The 20,862-nt window shown below is 41.4% G+C and overlaps 1 protein-coding gene across 22 annotated transcripts in view; it reads left to right on the top strand.

Moving 5' to 3' along the window:
• The window catches only part of nfixb (nuclear factor I/Xb), a 199,567-nt gene that overhangs the window by 165,153 nt on the left and 13,552 nt on the right, over positions 1-20,862 (top strand). For 11 of the 22 annotated variants that reach the window (XM_008415321.3, XM_008415312.3, XM_008415310.3 and 8 more), the window contains 4 exons: positions 440-514; positions 9,992-10,120; positions 17,206-17,381; positions 18,213-18,360. In XM_008415321.3, coding sequence (XP_008413543.1) covers positions 440-514; positions 9,992-10,120; positions 17,206-17,381; positions 18,213-18,360 — 528 coding nt within the window. The remainder of the gene's footprint in view (positions 1-439; positions 515-9,991; positions 10,121-17,205; positions 17,382-18,212; positions 18,361-20,862) is intronic. The other 11 variants (XM_008415331.3, XM_008415325.3, XM_081609629.1 and 8 more) reach the window with 6 other exon arrangements.

The following is a 20,862-nucleotide window of genomic DNA, read 5'->3' as shown; positions in this document are numbered from 1 at the left end:
CCATTCATGTCCGTCTCCTTTGTCCAGCCTCCCACCGAAGCAACACCAGTTTAACTCTCCACTTTCGTGCGAAGCTCTAACCTTTCGCTCTGTTTGCTCACAGCACTCTCAACCGTCACGATGGCTATCTCATCAAATGTATTTACAATGTGACTTCACTGGTGTAGTATTTGACTGAAGGGATTCGCTTCAGGAAACTCCCTCTGCTGCGCTTCCTTTGTGATACTGCCAGCAGTCGTGATGTAACCGTTTTACAGATGGTTACATACAGGCACTCTATAGCATTAAAATCCCATATTGCTCATTATTTAACCAGCCCTGTTTCTCTCTCCCTCTCTCTCTTTCTTTCCACCTCTCTCTCTCTCTGTGTGTCTGTCATTATCTCTCCTCCCCTCTTCCATTGTTAACTCTTCCCTTTCTCCCCTGTTTGGCCTTTCAGTGCAGCACCATTTGGCCAGTGTGCAGGAGAGGAAGATTAAGCATGAGAGCGATGGAGTGCAGTTTCCTTACCATGGTTAGAACATTAAACATTCTACTGTGTACATGTATACGTTGCTCTCCTTCCGCTCACAACACCCTCAGCCTGTGTATGCACCTCTGTCTGTTTGCCTTTGTCTCTGAGCTCTCCTGTGCTCTTCGATCCCGTCTTTCCCCTTCTATTTTCCGCTCCTCTTCCTCTCCCTGCATTTATGTGTCCTGTTCTCTGGCTCTGTTGCTGCTGGGTGGGGTTGTGTTTCTACCAGATGTCTGCTGCTGTCCACTGTGGGTTCACCAAACGTCTTCTTGGTAGCCCAGTAGCTCCATAACGTCCACCACCTGTCCGCCTCAGAGACGTCGCTGTGATTGTGTGTGGGAAAGAACGCAAACGTGCGCTGGATGCACATGTATCTCCAGCACATTTCTAACATATGTGAATGCTCTGGTGTTTTTGCAAGTGTGATTTTTCTTGGTATTTGTTTCACTGTGTCCAAACAGCACATTGTTATCACACCACATGCTTCTGAAGTAAAGTTTCCACGAACATTTGCCTCAGCGGTTTAGTATTTTTATTATCATTTTATAAAATTAGATAACAGTCTCCATGTTTTGTCACGTTACAACCACAATTTCAACGTGTTTGATTTGGATTTTACATGACAAACCAACACAAACCAGTGAAATGCTTTTGAGGAATAGAGGAAACATAATACATGGAATGACTATATTTGTATGTTCTTGTATGTCCTTTGGTGTAATTACAGCTCTAAGTTATTAGGCCTTTGTGTCTACCAGCTTGACACTTTTACAGACTAAGATTTTTGCCCGTTCATCTCAACAAAATAACTCAAGTTGAGCCGGATGGCATGGAAAGTAACTCTGAATTGCCACAGATTCTGAATTTGGATTATAGCCGAGGGCTTGGATATTGGTCATTATATAGTTGTCACTGTATGTGTAGGGTCATTGTCCAGCTGGAAGGTCAACCTTCGTCCCAGTCTCTTGTCTTCTGCAGCTTCTAACTTGTTTGCTTCCAGTGCTGCTCTGTTTAGCTTCAGCCATCTTCTCGTTACATCTGACTGGCTCTGTTGTTGCTGCTAAAGAACAGCCTCCTCACAGCGTCATGCAGCCGTCTCAGTGTTACACCTGGATGATGGTTTATTTAGATTAATATGCAGTATTAGTTTTCTATTGTGTTTTGCATGTAAAACGTCTCAGTTGACCAGGATATCTTCTTCCACATGCTGTGTACACTACACAGTGTTGGACTGTCATAAAGACCAGATTTGTGGAATTTGTGGCTAATTGTCATCCCGTCAACAGATTCACCCACCTGAGGTGTGGATCTCTGCAGCTCCTCCAGAGTGATCACAGGCCTCTTGTCTACTTCTTTGATTAACTTCTTCTCCCTGACTTGTCTGTTGTGTTCTTTTACCTCAGCTGTTTGTTCACTCTTGTTCTCTGAAGCCCTTTCTCCTCCGTTGTCAAGTCTCACTCAAGCCAGTTAATGTTTGATTCAGTTTTAGCCAAATTGGCCGTGTCTCCATTGGTAGTGAGTTCCTCTCAGTGGGTGTGAATGTGGGCAGGAGCAAGGAGGAAGGAGGAGCAAGGAGGAACTGTGGTCAAAACTCCACAGCTATCCCTGTGGAGTTTTAAGCGTTCACCCCTAGGTAGATGCTCAAAATGTCTACCAAGAGATTTCTCTGAAATTTCTTTGAAATCTCTTAGTATATTTGTTCGTTGTCCCATCCACTTGACTCTTTGTGTGCTCTTCTGCCACAATTAATAGAAAGATTTAGACCTCAAGGTTTCACCATGGAATGATCAATTTACACCTCGCCATCCCGCCCAACTACTACAGTCTTGATGTAGATTGGCAATTGTGGTCGAGATGTTGTTGACGTAAATCCACAGGCCAAATCATTGATTGCAGTCTGCCGCTAATCAATATACCCTTGGGTGGCCATTTTCTCTTCAATCTCTCTTTATATTTGCTTGTTGCTGATCGCCCCGTCCAGTCGTTTAATCCACAGGCCATTAAAGGAAAGTAGTCTGCCGCCAATCAAACTGCTTGCGCATAATACTCAGCTAGATCCATCATGGATGAACTGTTCAGGATCTGCAAATGGAGACAAATCTGGCCGTCACTGAGTGGGGGAAGAACTGGTTTAAAGAACATTAGAGAAGAAGCTAGACAAACTTTTGCGGCCTTCAGAGAACTAATCGATTACTTCTCAGGCAGACTCTACTTACTAAGATTTCTGAAGGCGATTCAGCGACCTGGGTTTCAGTTAGGGTTGTCAGAATAAATGGAAAACAAAAATGCACAGAAAATAAAACAGAAAACTACACTGAAGTTTGTGGTTGTAACACGAGGAGACGTGAGAAAGCCAGAGCGCCCTGCAAGAGACATCGGCAAGGTAGCGAGGATGTGAGTGAAGCTTCTTCGGCACCTCATCCAGCTGGTTGTTTAGACAGAGCTGTTTGGGTGCTGCGGCCACCTGCCCCAGGCCTGCCTCATCTGTCTGAGAGAGGCAGCACAGAGCAAAACAACACAAGATCCAAACAAACCAAAACCAAAGGTACTCAGGTGTGTCATCAGTGCACAAGGCACCTTCTGTCTCCGAGCCATGCTTACTCACTGACGCACGCGGACACACACATGCTCACACAGAAAAGAACTACATTAGAGCTCTTTAACTGATTTACATTCTCACACACATACAAACACACACCCCACACCAGTCTGGAGAGGAACAGCGTTCCGGTCCAGATGGCAACTCCATGTGTCTACAGCAAAGGGAGCTACTGGGTTACAGCAGACATCTGTTCTGGAGATGGTGGTGGTGGTGGTGTTGGGAGTGAGAGATGTGGAAAAAGGAGAAGAAGGGAGGAGGGCAAGAGGAGGAGGGAAGAGGAGGGCCTCTGCCTCTGCCTGCTCCGGAGGTGAATCTCTACCTGAATGAAAGGCTCTGAGGCATAGCAGGTGATCATGTAATTCATCATGAAGTCTGTTGTGTCCCGCTCAGCTCTGCTCCGCTTCTCCTTCTGCCTCGCTCGCTCTTGCTGCTCTGTGGTGGGGAAAGTCGGAGCGTTTGGGTGAAGAGGGAGTGGCTCAGGTTCCCCCGTGCATTTGTGATATTGACAGAGTTGGAGCAAATATGTCTTTTGCAGAAAACGTGATGTTTCAATGACTGTACTGCTGTCCTGATCTTCTCGCCTGCTAACAAAAGCCATGAGGGAACGGCAGCTGTCCAACATACACTGTTGCTTTTATTCACCTGAAGCTTATTTGTTTCGCTGTTTCTCTCTGAGCATGCTCGCTAGCCGACCGGTTCAGCGGCGGTTTGTGTGGTCGCTAGCTTGTTAGCGTGGCAAGACTGCAGGGTCATGGGAGCAATTGGCTGCCAGGCTGCCTGTGCAGTGTGCCAGGAGCAGGACACAGAAATAATGAAGAACAAACAACTGTTTTGTATGTGTGTACAGACACACTGACATACACATTGTAAGAGAGAGAGATCAGAGTAACTTCTGTTAGCTTTATTAGACAAAGCTTTCACTGGGCATCTGGGTCTCATTTGCTGTTCCTCGCTGATATACCACCAGATATTTCATCAACATAGTGACTAATTAGGAATTATCACAGGATCTAAAAACAGTATGTATAATTTAAAGTTATTTATGAATAATAGGCTGCTTATAATTGGCACTGGCACGCGGAAACCTGCAGTCGCAGAGGAACTGAAAGCTAGCGGGTAATTCTTTTGGGTGCGTGGGATTTAGTTTTCCCTCTTTGTTTGATCAAAGTTCTACATGCGAGCGGAAACTTTTTTTTAATTATTATTCTTGCATGATTCTGTGTGATGTTGGTTGTTTGAAAGAAAGTTGAAATTATAGCATATTTAGTATTTAGAATGTCTAGTTTGGCATGAGCTGCATAAACACTGTTTCTTACATTTCCCATGATGCAACGGTATAATCCTCACTCCTCCAGTTGGAGAAGATTGTTTTTTTTCCCCTCTCAAATCCAAGCTCAGCCAACCATGATGGCATCACTTTTACATCATCAGAGTTTACGTATTTTTGCAAATGTCTCCCTCGGGGCACTGAACGCATCACACAGCAGATGAGGGCTTTCACAACGAACCGGAATGCAGATAGCCGTGGCGTTTAAAATAAATAAATAAATAAATACTGATTTCTGCTAAAGGTATGCAAGAAGTAAAATCAAATGTGTTTGCTTAGACGTTGTGTTTTTCTTTTTTTATCTCAGATCTCTAGGTTTTGATCTGCTTATGCCAGCAGATTCAAAATTTGTTTTAAGCATCATAACATGAGCTGAAAAAAGAACAGGATTGAGAATTTTTGACCTGTCGTCCCAGGATGTGACATCACACCATGTCAGAGAGTAAATGCCATAAAAGAGTACTGACTAAAAGAAAGACTAAATAATGATGGAGTTGACATTTTATACTGTTTAGCATCTTATATCTGCGATTAACATAATTAGCATAGCTAGCGTTACTACTGCAAATGAAGCTGAAGCAGAAGGACGCTTTTTTGTAATCTTTTAGGAGCATATTGTAATTATAAATGTATGTCCTTTTAAATAGAAAATTTGCAGTTAAACACAAGCCATGTTTTCTTTTTTATTTTCATTTAAACATCATAGTAAGTAGGGTCCCAAACATTATTCAAAATGTCTTTGTTATGACAACTTGACATCAACCAAGAAATAATTTCTAATATAAATTTGTTCTAAAAGTATTACTGATTGAACTTTAAAAATTAGGTAACTTTATGTTATTAAAGGTAAAGTTTAAACAGTAATGATTTCTTGGTTAATGTCAAGTTGTCATAACAAACATTTTGAATTATGTCAACTTTGTATTAAAAGTGTCATAATTTACCAAATGACACTTTATGACAACCGTCATAAATTTACATGAAGGCTTATTCATGTTTGACAGGAGTTATGTCATGTTTATGAAAGTGTCATGACAGTCTTATTCACCCCCCTTCAAATAAAGTGTTACCGGCAAGGGGAAAATAGTTATCTTTAAAATGATTTGTTAAATGGGGAAAAATAATAATAATTTTCAATTTGCTGATTTTTGCCTGGGTCACAAAAGGTTTGAACACCTGTGGCGTAGACTGACTGAGGGGCAACAAGACACTGTTTCCCAGTCATGTGGCGTCTCATCATAAAAATATTCCAAATATTTTTATGATATTGGGAATATATCATAAATATATATTTATGATATATATTTGCAAACGACTGTTGACTTAATTCAACAGTCATTTGCAAGTAAAGTACGTTTTGCTTTTTACCCGTTTCATCATCTTCATTTGATGTTCCTCGTTTTAATTCCAACTTCCTCCGCGTCGCCAACACTCTTTTTACTTTACATCTTTCAAACGCCAGTGTCCCAGTGAGCTGACCTGCTACGTTGGTGCATCAGGAGTTTGTCTCGGTCCAAACTCAGCCTGTTTCCATCTGAGCCTGAAAGCTGTTCAGGCTTTCTGCTCGCGCATGTGGGCGTCTGGAGGTCAAAAAGTCACTTAAAGTCCTGAAATGATTGACACCCGATGCACAAATGTAAACCTTTGACCAGAGCTCTCGTCTTGATTGGCGTCTTTAGCAGTATAATAAACTTGTTTTTTCTACTTATGCAAACTTCCCACATTTCCCTTCACACGTTGCTTTTTTAAAAAGTTATTCTCATGCTATCATCACACTATTCGTTACATAACGTGCTAATATGACACAGACTAAAATAAAATATTCCAACCAGATGGATGTCACCTTATTATTTTTTTGTGAGTGTTTAAGTCTGATCACACCTTCTTTCTTTTTCTGTTGTTGTTTTATCATGCTACCAGTGAACAAGATGTATAATCTGCGCCTCACCTCCCCTCCTACATGTGGAGATAACCGGGCGGCCGAGCATAAGTGTCGGCTCCCACTTTTTTTTATTTTATTTCCCTCTCCTTGATCCTCCGTGCCCACACAGGAACAGCTGCGCCCGCGCCGCGTCCGAACGCTCTGGGTCTCACCGACAATTCCCAGCGCAACGTTTAAAAAAAGCTCCAGCTTCACAGAAATCTGCTGTTAGACTTTATACGCTCTGCTCGTAAAGTCTATTTCCACATCTCTTTGGGTCGTGTTGGAGTTGCCCGCCGTCTTTATTTGACTCTGTTTGTTTTATATGTGTGAATATTGGGCCATTTAGTAGTTTACGGGCCTCTCGCTTCTCTGTTTATCACTGTATTCTTTCGAGTGAATTCGAAGCAACATGAGCTCAGCATGTTTCAGGGAGAAAGTTGATTTTCCTTTTTTCATTCGTTGTCGCTGATGGATTTTTTTGTGTGTGTGTGTGTGTGTTTTCTAAATATTCCCAGTGTAAGGGATCGCTCTTGTTTTGGGGCTTTTATGACAGCGTATATTAAACATTGTGGTTCCAAATACACCATTTGGAGCTCCTTCTTAAACCCAGGAAGTCTAAATTGTGCCCTTGGTTTGCCATACATCAAAATAAATTCCCTCAGCATGGACCACACCAGCCCTTCATCACAGAAGAGAACCTCTTTTATCTGCGGCGCTCACACTTATGGACATGTTTCTGGTCCCCCGATGAGCCAAGCCTGTACTTTAGTGTGCCCATTTTTTTATATATATAATTTTTTCTTTTTACACAGCCTTTTAGCCTCTCTGACATTTATAGACGCCCGGGGACACTTTATTGTGTTCATCAATGTGTGCCGTCACTCCTCTTCTCCCGCTTAACTTCTTCCATTTTTCTTTGGCTCCCCCACGAAGCGTTTGCTGGCAGCATGCCCAGGGCTCGCCACTCCGTCTGAGTGACGTGTGTGTGCGTGCGTGCGTACGTGTGTGTAGGTGTGTGTGTGTGTGTGTAGGTGTGCAAGTAGAGGGAAAAAAAATAGCTGGAGCACTTTTAATGAAATACAACATGTCTCGAGGCGGCTGCGTACAATGCCTGACAGTCAGGGCTGCATCAGAGGATCAGTCGGTGTTTGTTTTGGCAGGCTCCTCTGCAGCTATATGTAGCTGCACAGGTTGTGCTGCCATCAGTCAGAAAACGCAGCCTGCCCCAGATATGAGGCCATTCAGGATCCCATTCATTTCTAAAGCGTTGTAGTGAGCTGACTGGTCGGGCATGTTTGTTTTGACTCGAGTTCCTGAGGCTCTCTGTAGCAACGCTGCGGTTTGCTGTGCCTTGCAAAAAGAGATTCACATCCCTTTAACTTCCCCCCATTTTTTTCATCTTATGACCAGAAACTTTAAAGTGTGTTATTAGCAATTTCTTTATGGCATATAAACACAAAGTAGGGGATCATTTTGAGGTGCCGATTATTCATGGTTCTCACTGCTTCTGACTGTTAAAACTCAGAAAAGTGTTTTGTATATTTATGTTCAGCACACCTAAAACTCTTAGGCCCCAAAATCAAACCGAGATTTTAGTGAGATTTTAGTAATTTCACTAAAAATAAAGCAACCTAACCTCACCGTCCACATTGTAAAATATGGCGGTGGCTGCGTCATACTGTGGGGATGAGTGTTTTCAGCACAAACAGAAGATGGTTCTGTGTTTGTAGCCTTAAGTAGAATTCAGACCATAACCATGGAAAGATATGCTAGGATGGGCTAGTTAAAGTACAGACAACAATCCTATTGCAAATTTGTGCCAACACTTAAAAACTGATGTTCATGGGGGTGCTGTGGCGGGCAGCCCACTTGTTGAGGCCTTAGTCCTTGTGGCGGTGGTTGCAGGTTCGATTCCTGACCTGGCGACATTTGCCGCATGTCCGCCTCTCATTCCCCTCTTTCCTGTTGGACTACTTTTAAATAAAGGCCACTAGAGCCAATAAAACCTTCTAAAAAAATCTGATGTTTACAGATGATCTTCATCCAGTCTGATTGAACTTGAACTATTTTGCTCAGATGAAAGGGAAAAACTTCAATTTCCGTCCGTTTAAATCTGGTAGCCATCTATCCTAAAAGACCTGCAGTAGAACTGGGCCATATGGACTTAAAGTTTTATCACCATATTTTCAGATGCTATTGTGATAATAATAAAAGTGGCACTAAAAACCATTTATTACTTCTTTTTTAAGTAATTTTATGGTTGCAACTGCATAGCACAGCAATCATAGCCCCACAAAACACACAAAAGTATGTGTTTATAGCTGCACACAGTAACTGTATTTGATTATATGTATAAACGTATTGATATTTATTGACACATCATTGAACAAACAGTGGCTAAAAATAAAAAAAACAGACCCGACAGTAAGAACACTTCTGGGGGGTTTCAAACATCACTGCTTGGAATTTATCATGGGAACGATAAATAAAAATTCTTATGAGAAATGTATCACAATAAACAATAAATGATACGATACATGCTGGGTGATGCGGCTTAAAAGTTAAAAACTTGCTAATTTGTCAATCGTTCCTTTTGCAGGTTGGCTTGAATTCAGAGTCAAAATAAATACAGGCGGTAAAACACTCTTGTCGAATAAGACGAGGGCTGACCTCAGTTTAAACTGTGGAAGCCTAAGAAGTGCATTGGTGTGAAAAAAAAATCCCATTTTCCACAAACTCAAATCTTCAAAAAGAGAAAAGTGGATAAATCAATGAAATCCATTTATCGCCCACAAAATTGCAATAAAATCGATGCAGCACCCAGCCCCAAACTGTAGCTGTTAGTTCAACCAAAGCTGCTCTCAAAGTATTACAGGCGGTCTGAATGCCAACATTCTTTGAAAAGCAGTCATGATTTTTCATTTCATTTAACAACTATTCACTACTTTGCATTGATCTCTCATTTGATAGCATTGGCATTTGTAGCTGTAACATGAAGAATGAGTGTGATAAAGTTCTAGGTGGTGTGAAAACCTTTGCAAGGCTCTCTATCTCTAAGCTAGTTAGATTTTTTTTTTTTTAAGTTACGAATGTGAGGATAGAAACACGATACTTAGATGTTGTGTTATTGAGTCCCGTATCGGTGGGCTTCTTCCAGCTCTCCTCTGTCCTGAAGCTAAGCCCCTGGTCTCTTGACCTCCATCTCCCCCCCAACCCAAACCTTCCTCCCCTCTCTCCCGTCACCTTTTTTCACGCTGCTGCTTTAAAACATACCCTCTCACCGGACCCTCACCCCACTCCCCTTCCTCCGTCTGGTACGGTCCACTGACTGAACACCAACGGACGGAGAACCAACCTAAAGGAATCCCTATGTATGTCAAGATGGACGTCAGAATCAATGAGCAAACCAATCAGTCAGTCAATCAATCAGTCCGTTGATTACAATCTTAATTATTTGCTTCTTTTCATCAAATTGAGGAAATCTGATCCAGTAGTTGATTTTTTTTTTTCTATCTTTGACTTGATCTGATTTTTCTTGAGTAGAGTCGAAGTAAGCAAAAAGCAGCCATGTTTGATTAAAACCTCGTCTCTGTTCTGCCATTCTGTTGATCCCCTTTTTGCCAGGACTCTCGTCGCCTGGTTCTCATAAGAAGCTGGGGAAATTCGATTTCAGCGCCCTGTCCTCCCAGACGAGGTCCCCCCGCATGGCGTTCACCCACCACCCACTGCCAATGCTGGCGGGAGTGAGACCAGGTGAGACCAACCCAACCAAACCAACAAAACCCCCCCAGCTCCCTGATCGCCCACCCCCTCCAACTCCTTCCTCTTCACCATCTCCTCCTACCCCACACTTTTTTCCAGGCCCTCCCCACCCCTTACCCTTTCACACCCACCCCTCCCCCTCCTTACTGCGGTTTAGAGGTGGGGTGGCATGAGAGCGGTTGGGAATCTGAAGCCGGCACGTTGCTCTGTCGTGTGCAGGTGGTGTTGGTGGCGGAGCTTCTGGGGTCTCTGGGTGTGGTTTTGTTTGGACCTTTTCTGGGCCTGGCTACTGGTGGACGGTTGCTGGTGGAATATCTGTGCTGCTCGGTGTATTTCTTAGAGCATTGAAGTGGTTCTGGATGTCTTTTTTTTATCTGTCTACTCTTCTTTGAAACTTGAACTTAACATCTGTTTCAGATTCGATTGCAGTGCCACGCAGAAGTTTTCACGCTTCAGCTTTTGTGAATTCTTTACAACCACAAACCTCTGTGTGTTCTGTTAGAATTTTAAAGGGAGCAGTATTATGTGCTTTCCAGGCACATTGTGTCATTTTATTGCTCAATCACATAACTGGTAACTCCAGTTGTTATGAAAACATTATATCAAATATGACTTAAGAGAAATTTGACTCCTGCTCTTTCTGAAAGTCCACCTTCAGGAAGTCATCACAACACGGCTCCTCTATTAACCCTTTAGCAACATTTTTACCAGTGTTTCACTGAGAAGCAGCTCCTGTAATGAACTCAGCAGGTTTGCAGTTCCACCAGGTGTTTGCTAATCGCTGCTGACTAGTCTGAAGGAGCTGAGTGGAGGTACTATGGGGGAAAGCTGCTCTGTGAGGCAGAAGCCTATAATCTGCACCTCCGAGGAGGAGCTTCACCTCAAAGGTGGAGCTAGATCTACCCAGCTCAATCTTTGCCATGGAGATTAAATTATTTCTCAAACGTGCAAGAGAAATTATGTTATTCTTGGTGAGGGAATAACATTGTATAGCATTATATAAAGTTCAAAAAAGTCAATATTACATAATTTTGCCCCTTTAAGCGCTGAACCAGTACAATGTCATATGTAATTGTGAAGTAAACGGAAAATCCAGCATTTTTAACATCTTCACTGTGAAACATGGTGGTGGCAGCATCATGCTGTGGAGAGGATTTTCTTCACAGACAGAGGAAAAACTTTCACTCCCAAATTGTTGTTGCTTTAATTGCTGCTAATTGGAGAGTAGAAGGAAAAATAAACAGAGTTTTCAACAATTCCTACAGCTACATCTCTAAAAATGTAACGGCGTGAGTCGATTAAGCTTGCTCAGTCCATCCCTTGTTGATGCACCAGCAAAATTCAAGTCATGCCCCTGATTCTCCACCAGATTTCAGTCTTCTAGACTTTGACTAGGCCATTCTAGCACACACTTCTATAGGTTTGTTTTCACAATTGCCCCATTTTTAGCTCTGTCCATATTCCAATCGACTCTACCCAATCTCATTGGGCAAGAATCATCTCATCATGATGCTGCCACCACCGTGCTTCAGTGTAAAGATGCTGCATCAGGGCAGAATTAGAGCAGAATTCATCACCAGTTTAACAGACTCATTATAATGTAACCACATTGGAATTCTTTTGCGTTTCTTTGGAAATTAAAGCTAAAAATGAGAAAGAAATATAGATGTTATAATAAATGCAGGTGTTTAATATTTTTTCAGACTTTTAATGGAATAATTGCACCGAATTTGAAAAATAGAAATATTTTTATCTACTTTTCTAGCCATTAGACTGGAACAACATAGTTTTATTTATTTTTTATGTTTTTACATAATTTTCCACAAACATCAAGATCCCATAGAAGAAAATCTATCCCATTTTTGCTAAAGTTTTTACTCATAAAACCTAATAAAAGAAATAAAATGGCGGTTCTTTTAAAATATGACCAAATTTCTTGTGGTAGATGCTTATCAAATGCTCTAAGTTGACTTGTTCTTTTTTTAGTAACATTTGCAGCTATAAAAGAGTTTTAATGACCTGGACTGAAAATAAAAATAGCTCTTTGGATTGCAACGCTTGCAGAATTCCTTTCTTCTTTTACTAAAAAAAAAAGGAAGAAAAAAAAAACTGAACAAGCCTGAGAGGTTTCCATGGCGCTGTCTTTGACTGGTTGAGCAGATGTTTACAGTTTGATAAAATTAGTGTTTGAACATTTTATTCTAATTCTTTACTTGAGTCTGAAAAAAATTCTGTAAATTCTCCACTTATTTTACTACAGCAGAGTTTCAAACTATGAACACTTTTTTTCTTCCGTAGAACAGATGTGTACTACATGTCAGGCTTTTTTGACAAGCACTTCCCAAAATTGAAACAAAATAGCGGAGATGATGTCATATTTATTCCGTCATCCCGTCAGCCGGAGCTTGACATCTTAAATTGTTAGCAGAAAGTTCGCATGACTAAACGGATGAACGGGGATTTTAAAGAGAGAAACATTTGGATTAAACCGAAATCGAAGGCCTTTGGAGAGAGCCTTGCTTACAATACGAAACAAAAAGTCTGAACACTTCATCTTCTGCTGCTGCTATTTACTCTGTTCACTTTTAATTAGTCCTCTGTGAGTCCTGCATATTTATTTTTACACAATCTCTGAGGCTCCCCCCTTCACTGGTGCCAATATTCTAGCAAAAAAAAACAAAACAAAAAAACATCCAAAGTGATTGTTTGCCAAAGACCACAGTTCTCCAAATTCATTATCAGCAGCGTGACTTCTAGCGTGCTAATACGACTTAATGCAGTTTTTTGTCTGATTCCTGCGTCAAAACGCCTCCGATTCCGACCCGGCTCTATCACAGCAAAGAAGTTATAGGCATAAATCATCTCTCCCCTGTTTTTATTAATTTATTCAAACCGCAGCGCAGACCAACTATGAGACTTTCTCTGCTTTTCTTTTGTAAACTCACCCAATGAAGGAGCTCATTGTAGATAATTACACATGTGCTTTAGTTCTGCAGCGAAGCTTCAAAGCATTTTTAAGCCATGGAGCAGATGTGAGGCGATGAGGTTGACCACTGTGTCATTATTCCCTCCCCTGCGGTTGTTGACGTTCCCCCGCGCCTCTCCAGACGTGAGTACGGCGAATCTGATCTCGGCGCTTTGCGTGCGGACGGACGCCCGTTCACACCATCGCGGGACAACCTCTCTACCCCAACCCTCTCACCACGATGCTGTAGTGGTGAGCTGTAGTGTGTTTTTTTTTTTTTTTTGCTTCTTTATTATTATATTTTTTTTTATATACAGTTATGATTTCTTTCCAGGCGGCAAACTTCAACAATGCATTTGGTGCCTCGCTTAGTGTGAAAGTGCTTACCACATCATAAGCGCTGTTGTTGTTCTGCATGTCAGACGGGGTCCGCAGGAATTCGGTGGCAGGCGGATCGGGATTGTGCAAAAAATGCTGCAGCGAAAGAACGTGTTTCTGTCATGGTGCTGCAATCAGTCACATCAGTTAAAGGAACAGCTCTTCACCTTTCTGGGACGTTAACTTTTTTTTTTTTTTACTACTAATACTTCGACACACCCCTGAATCTTCTTGCACAGAATGAACCTCTCTGAAATGCTTGTTTTCAATAAGTTATTGAATAATAACTGTATTTATTCACCAAATTATTAAAGACCATGTATAGCAGAGTTTTACAACTGTATGGTCTAATCCCATTAGCAAGGCAACAATGACTATAAATATTGGTAAGGAGCACTCGCTTTTTGTGTATAAGTACATGTGTGTGTGTGTGCGTCCGTGCGTTTGTGTGCGTGTAATTTCTTATAGCCTGTCCCTGAGTGATACATTTGTTGAATGAGATCCATTTGATCCCGAAGCTCTGCATTGTTCCGGCTTTCCTTTTTGTTGTTGTTTTTAAATAAATACATTTCCTAATACAGCATAAATGTCACATTACAGCATTTCCTCCAGTGTATTATAAGCCTGACAGGCCACCAGACTGTACTTGCTCCCGTACCGCCAGGCTAAGCTTTGTTTGTTTATTTTAAACTGGATTTTTGTACACCAGTAACATTGAAAGTAAAGACAGATTAAATTTGGTTTGCCAGTTGGTCTCAATATTTTTAACTTTTAACATTTTTCAACACAAAAACATGGTGGGCTGCCTTAGCGCCCCCTACCACCAGGCTTAGTAGGTTTGTGTTGGGAAAGTCTGCATTATATGGGGAAAAATGGTTTGGAATAATTTATGAAACGTTTCATTTGTTTCACATCACAACAACCTGGCATTTTAACAGGGCTGTGAACACTTTTGAGAGCCATGGTGAAAAGTGATGGGTAAGTACAGATAAATTGGTTCTCGGTACCCAAGGCGTCACGAACATGAACAAAGTTCCTGCTAGCAAGGACATTTTATAGTTTACAAGAACTAAAGTATAGAAGCTAGAAGAACTTCCCAAAGCAGAGCTGTAAGAACAAAATGATGTCATTATGTAAAGTATGTATCAACCTTTAGATGTTGATGAGAAAGAAGTAGTAGAAGAAGTGTGATGTTGGTGGAAATATTTAGCATAAACTTCAAGTAGTTAGCTTCTGTAACACCTGGTATAAATGCACATGTATCTCCAAATTCTGCACAACCAGGATATTTTAAGATTTGTCTTTTCTGTTCTGTATTTAGCCCAGAAAAAATGCATTGACTTTGATTAACTCTGACCTTTCAATCACATTCAGTGAACATACGTGTTCTTTATAGAAGTCTTGTCATCTTTTACTTTTAAGTCCTATTTTTACATTGTTTCGACAGAAGGCAGAGTTGTCTTTTACAGGTTTGTGTCACTAAATTGTTCTTGAGGGGGAAAAAATAATGTTGAATAGCTACAAGAACTTCTGGTGAGTTGTTCTTAAATATAAATGTTTTAACCAAATGTTAACATTTGGTTAAAATGTTTGTGTAGTACAGAACATTGCAACTGAGCTACAACGCGCCAAGTTCGGGATATATGGTTAAAACCTCTAACTTTCACCTAAAGACATATTTAATCCTATTATTTAGTCAATATTAGATATTACGCATCGATTATAAATGCTACAATAGCTACATAATAGAAAACAAACAAAAACTCTTGCTCTATAATTATTTTAAGGACAGATTTGAGCTTTCTGTGTTAACAAGGAAGTAAGAGCTAACTGTCATTAGCTACAATGTGAAATAGCACTAATGGCCAAATAATTTAACTGGTTATCTAACTGGTCAAAGTAGTCAAAAATAAAGCCAAAGTGTACAAAAAAGTATAATTTATAAATGTTATTGTCACTCAATAACATTTCAGGTGAATAGTGAACTAGTCACAAGTAGTTAGCTAAAGCTACAGCAGAATATACAAACACTACTGGTTCTTCTTTTGTTTTTACTGGCAATTGGCAAACAGCTTTCAGTGTGCTTTATCGCCACCTACTGAACTGGAGTGTTGTTCTGATTTTACAAGAAACTGAAAAAGCGCCTCACTTCAAATGTGGTTTCAATTTAAGCAAAGTAAATCAACTAAAATAAATTGTACTTTTTGCTCGTGAAGTCGATTTTGAAGAACACCTCTCTATAATATTGTGTCCGATCCATCAGTACATGTTCACCTGTCTACAGTGATTGGCCACAGTCACAAACTCCTGTACAATGCTTTCCTATTCTTTTTCAATTAGAATTTAAATACATATGGCCAAATCAAAGTCTTGATAAAATATTCTCTCCTCCTCCTTGATGTTTCCCCTCATCTTACCCACAATTTTTAGAAGGGAATAAAAATGTCTTCCTTTCTGCTACTTATTCTATTCCTCCTGCCATTTCTTTTTAATTTCATCTTTCACACTAGATTTTAGTTCTGATTTGCTGTATGAGACTGAAAAAGTCATTTCTGTCTTTTTAACGCAGCTGGTTTAAATGTACAAGAACTCATAAATAAAGCATTCCCATTTTGTGATAGTTGGGGGTTTTGGGGGAAAGGGGAGATTATGAGGAAAGTCACAGAGGGAGATAAGAGCTGTATCCTTTCTGTCCCAACCATTCCTCTCCTCCTGTTTTGAACCCACCCACATACCCCCTGCACTTGGCTTTCTCCCAGTTTGTAAAGGGATTAGTATGGTAGACTATAGGAGCAGGAAGATGACTTCACTTTGGAGCAGGCAGCCCAGAGCAAGGTGCTGGTGGGCTCGTATGGGGTGGAGGGGGGTTTAATACAAATCAGGTTTACTGATAGATATAGGCCTTATGTTGAGGAGTCAGGAATCAACCAAACTCCTGGCACATTGTAGATCACACACACGTTCAAAGTACAGTGTTTTGTTGCAAAATATATATATTTTTAAGATTCAAAAAAAAAAAAGGTTTTCATTTAAATATATTTAGCAACTAAATATATTTAGTTGCTAAACTAAATATATTTAGTTGCTAAATATATTTAGTTGGAAAAAAGTTGGAAAAGTACTTTTATCAACGTACTTTTCCAACAGTGACACAGTGAATTGCATTTAGATATTCCAACAGATAGCTAACAGATTAATTGCCCCCCATTATTGTGTGTTTTTTATACACCAGTAACAGAGACAGAAAAGACAGATTAAGCTTATAGTTGACGTATTGAACTGAGTGGTACACACCAATTGCGTGGTCCCTGAACCTGCCTGTTGGCGTCACACGCCATCATCACCAAATCACGATGCCTGATCTTGCATCTCTGAATTTTTATGACTTTTAAAAATCTTTTTTTTTTTTACAAAACAGTCATTATCCAGATGTTTTATAGTTGATTTTAATGAAGTGTGTGTGCTGAAGTTGCTCTTGGATCAAGTGGAATATGAAATTTGTGGCTTTAAACACCATAATGATCTCTAAATGTTGTCTTGTTTAAATTTAGGAGTATTGATATACTTTCCTATATCTCACTGGAAAAAAAGACATCTGTAACAGTCATTCTTGCTGTCACTCATTCATCACCTGATCTTTTGTGTTTCGTTTTAACGGGTGCATCTGTCTCTCACATCTTTATTTTATCCTTCCTGGCCTCTGTCCGACTAATGCCGATATCTGTGTTCGCAGGGAGTCCCCGTGCGTCAGCCTCGGCCCTGCACTTCCCGTCCCCTTCCATCATCCAGCAGTCTAGCCCCTACTTCACCCACCCCACCATACGATACCACCACCACCCCGGACAGGACCCCCTGAAGGAATTTGTGCAGTTCGTCTGTGCCGATGGCTCAGGGCAGGCCGCTGGACAGGTAAGGCAGGAGAGACGCTGCTACCTGCAGCAGCTGCCTGAAACACAGAAAAGCACGCAGGCAGGTTGACGGAAAAACAAAGATACCACCAATTACCTCTCACATCACGAGGACTCACACCACCAGAGACACACCCACAAACAACACACCAGACACTGGTTCAGTAAGCTGGTCTAGAAATCTTCGTATTGTCTTGTCGGTGTCATTTTTGCCGTTTCCTGTTCTGGACCCCAACGTCTTCCCCTCTCTTCCTCTTGTCCATTTCTTTCTTTTGCTCCACCCAACCCCCCCCCCCCTCAGAAGCTTACAACCATCAGCACGAGAGGGACTCAGTCACGGCACGCTTCAAGTCGAGCACACCAGTCCTGTGTTGTGTCATCGTGTTACTGTCTTCATCTCTAGCTGTTCCGATTTCAGTTGCCGTTTGGTTGCTTGGGATTTGGTACCGTTGGTTGGTGGTGTTGTGATTGTGTAGACGAGTGTTCTCCCATGCTTTTGATTTCTTGCCATCTGATGGATGAGCCCAGTCAAAGAGTTCTCTCACTGCCTCCACAACCTCCTTCACCCAACACGGACCGCCTCGGCGGACCCTGGTCCCGCACCAAATCACTTCTTGTGGTGGCTATTATTTTTCACACCCTCATTAAAGATGGCGTCCGCATACCTCATTCCCTTAGTTTTTTTTTTTTTTTTTCCCGCCCATCTCTTCCTCCTTCCGTCATGAATTTGTTTATATTTTGGGCCCGGCCTTCTTGAGCCGCTCCCCTTTTCCATTCCGTGTCTGCGGGTTGTCGCATGCCGCCCTCTTGACCCTATTTGTGTTGTCCGCAGCCGAACGGGAGCGGCCAGAGCAAAATGCCAGGCTCCTTCTTGCTGCCTCCACCTCCCCCAGTGGCCCGCCCAGTGCCCCTCCCCATGCCCGACTCTAAACCCAACAGCACGCCCCCTGACGGCGGACTCTCCTCGCCCGCATCTCCGTGTAAGTGACCCTGCAGAGACCGTTTGCAAAGTAACACAGGAAAAAAGAAAAGAAAAGAGAGAAACCTCCCTCTAGTGACAAAAGACCAGTGTCGTGTTGTTCCTCCTCCGACCTCGTGCCGTAATTATGTTTCCAGCATCTCACTTTCCCTTCCTTGCAGAAGAATTTGGAAACCAGCAGAGAAAATAAGGTGCAGTCCCAGGCCCTCAGAGGTTTTGACTATGTGTCATTACAGACATGTGTGGCACTCCACATGGCTTTTTATTAGGCCCCTTGAATTGTGGTGGCACCACAAGTTGAAGCCACTCCACGTGTCATGCTACGAAAGCGTCATTGCTGCTCTGTTTCCTCTTTTCCTCCCTAAAAGGACTCATCGGCAAACTGTCTGATTTCAAGTGTTGACTTGCTGTCTCCAGAGGGGCACAAATTTAGGGCAGTTATGTTATATGGACTCCAAAGCAGAAACTGGGACGTTAGTGGAATTTTTGTGGATCCCTTTGCTTGGTGAGTGTGAAACAGGAAGAATAAGTCAAGTTTTTAAGGTAAGGGAGTGATGACAGAAATATGTCTGCCAGTCTTACGGTAGAGGGGCACTGGATGGAGCACCTTTTCTTTTATTTTCTAACTTTTAGCTCTTCTTCAAAGCTAGTGTTTTCCTCCCCTCCCTCACCCCCAGTCAGCGTCTGCAAGTCTTTAATGTCTTTTGTATGTTATTTCAATTCTTAGAAACACATGGATGTATACTGTACCTTCCTTCCTGTGTCTCTCATTGCTGTCCTTCCTCCCTTTCCTGCACACAAACAGACCACACAAAGTCTGCACACAAGCTTCCCTGAGTCCTTCAGTAAGTTTAGGTCTCTGGAGTCCGTGGGGGAACCTCAAACTGCCCTAAATTTGTCAGAGACGTTGATGCCAGTTGGTTTTAAATATCCCCGACTGATCCTCAGCGTCAGGATTCAGCTGTGTTCCGTCTCTCAGCGCAGAGTTTGTCACCCAGGGAGATCTGAGTTTGCATATCAGATTATGACAAACATTTCCACTGGGTTTTACTGACCTCAATGATATGCGTAGCAGTACTTGATTAAAACCAAGTTCACTGGTGTTATTGGTCTCATTTAATTTTCATTTTTAGCTTATTTATTAAGTAGTTAAATACCCTAAGTAGTCAATAAATAGTAGTTACAATATTTAACAGATGTTGTTTTCTACATGTGTTATTGCTTTATTTTTAAAGTCATATTTGTGAAATATGTGAAGCTGCAATCTGTAACTCTTATAAAACTCTGATCTATATAGATCAGAGTTTCATAAATCTGATCCTTAGACTCCAGAGATTAACTCTTTGTCAATCATCTGCAAGTGCATTTGTATCTGTTGGATATTTGAAAGGCTTCTCTCAGGACGGTACGAAATGTTGTCAGAAATGTGTAAAATGAGATGATAAAATTAGAAATGGGTCGGTTAACGTCGTCAAGGTGTTTCAAGGTTTCAAAAAGTTGTGGTTTGAAAATTACTCCATTTTTCCGTCATAACAACACAAGAGTTCAGAGTGGTTTTAATCAGATGGAGATTAAAACACTGGAGTGACCTGGGTTGTCTCTGGTTGTGTGTAACATTGAGAATTTTACGGTGCCCCTCTCCGACTTGTTGCTGACAGAAACACTCAGCTGGCTGAAACTGCCACTAGGCATTGCCTATGTTTACCAAAAAAGACAAATTTGTAGGTTTGGAAATATTCCTGGGCAAGAAAAACACAGTCAGTCATGGTGAGGACGCCAAATACTTTTTAAAAACAAAACTATGAGAAGTACCGTATGTCAGCCCATCAACCGGCTGCAGACCTGAGCAGATAGCCTGACTAGCTAACTAACCCCTTCTAGACTAGCCCTGCAAATTTGCCTCAAGCCATTTCTCCTGTTTTAATGCCACTGAGGTAACAGCAAAGTGCAAGTTTTGCATTTTCTATGCATGGATGCACTTAGATTTATTGGTTGCAGTTATGCTCCCTTATGCCTAATTTAGCTGATTTGCATACTCAATACAACATTTATGGTGTGTTATATTTTTGCCTCCATCTTTCTACCGAAATCCAAATTATAGATAATTTTATAAGTCAATTTACTATCTTGGAAAGAGATAGTTTATTAGTGATTTGTCCACCATAAAAAACAGAGGCTAGAAATATAATAGTTTTAAAGAGAGCAGGAAAAGCTTGGAAAAGTTTGTCTCCATATGTGGGTTCTTTTTTTTTTGCTACAGCGATCTAAAAGGTAAAATGCAGGAGTGCACAGAAGACCGCAGCTTTAGAGTTATTCTAAGAAGTGTCAGAGAGAAAGAAGGGGCCAAGAATTCGGAGAAATAGTGTCCGTCAGAGTGAAATAAATTTGTGGTGTGTGGAGAATAAATGGAGAACTGTGCAATTTGCTGATGACTTCCAGATGTTAGCTAATGACTGCTAACGCTGCGTCCGCGGTGCTGTAAAGTTTGCCACGGTGTATCTGA

The sequence above is a fragment of the Poecilia reticulata genome, chromosome 8 (assembly GCF_904066995.2).
Source record: "Poecilia reticulata chromosome 8, P_reticulata-male-v2, whole genome shotgun sequence".
Lineage (NCBI taxonomy): Eukaryota > Metazoa > Chordata > Actinopteri > Cyprinodontiformes > Poeciliidae > Poecilia > Poecilia reticulata.
The sequence above is the reverse complement of the archived record's forward strand: the minus strand, read 5'-3'. Positions and strand labels throughout refer to the sequence as shown.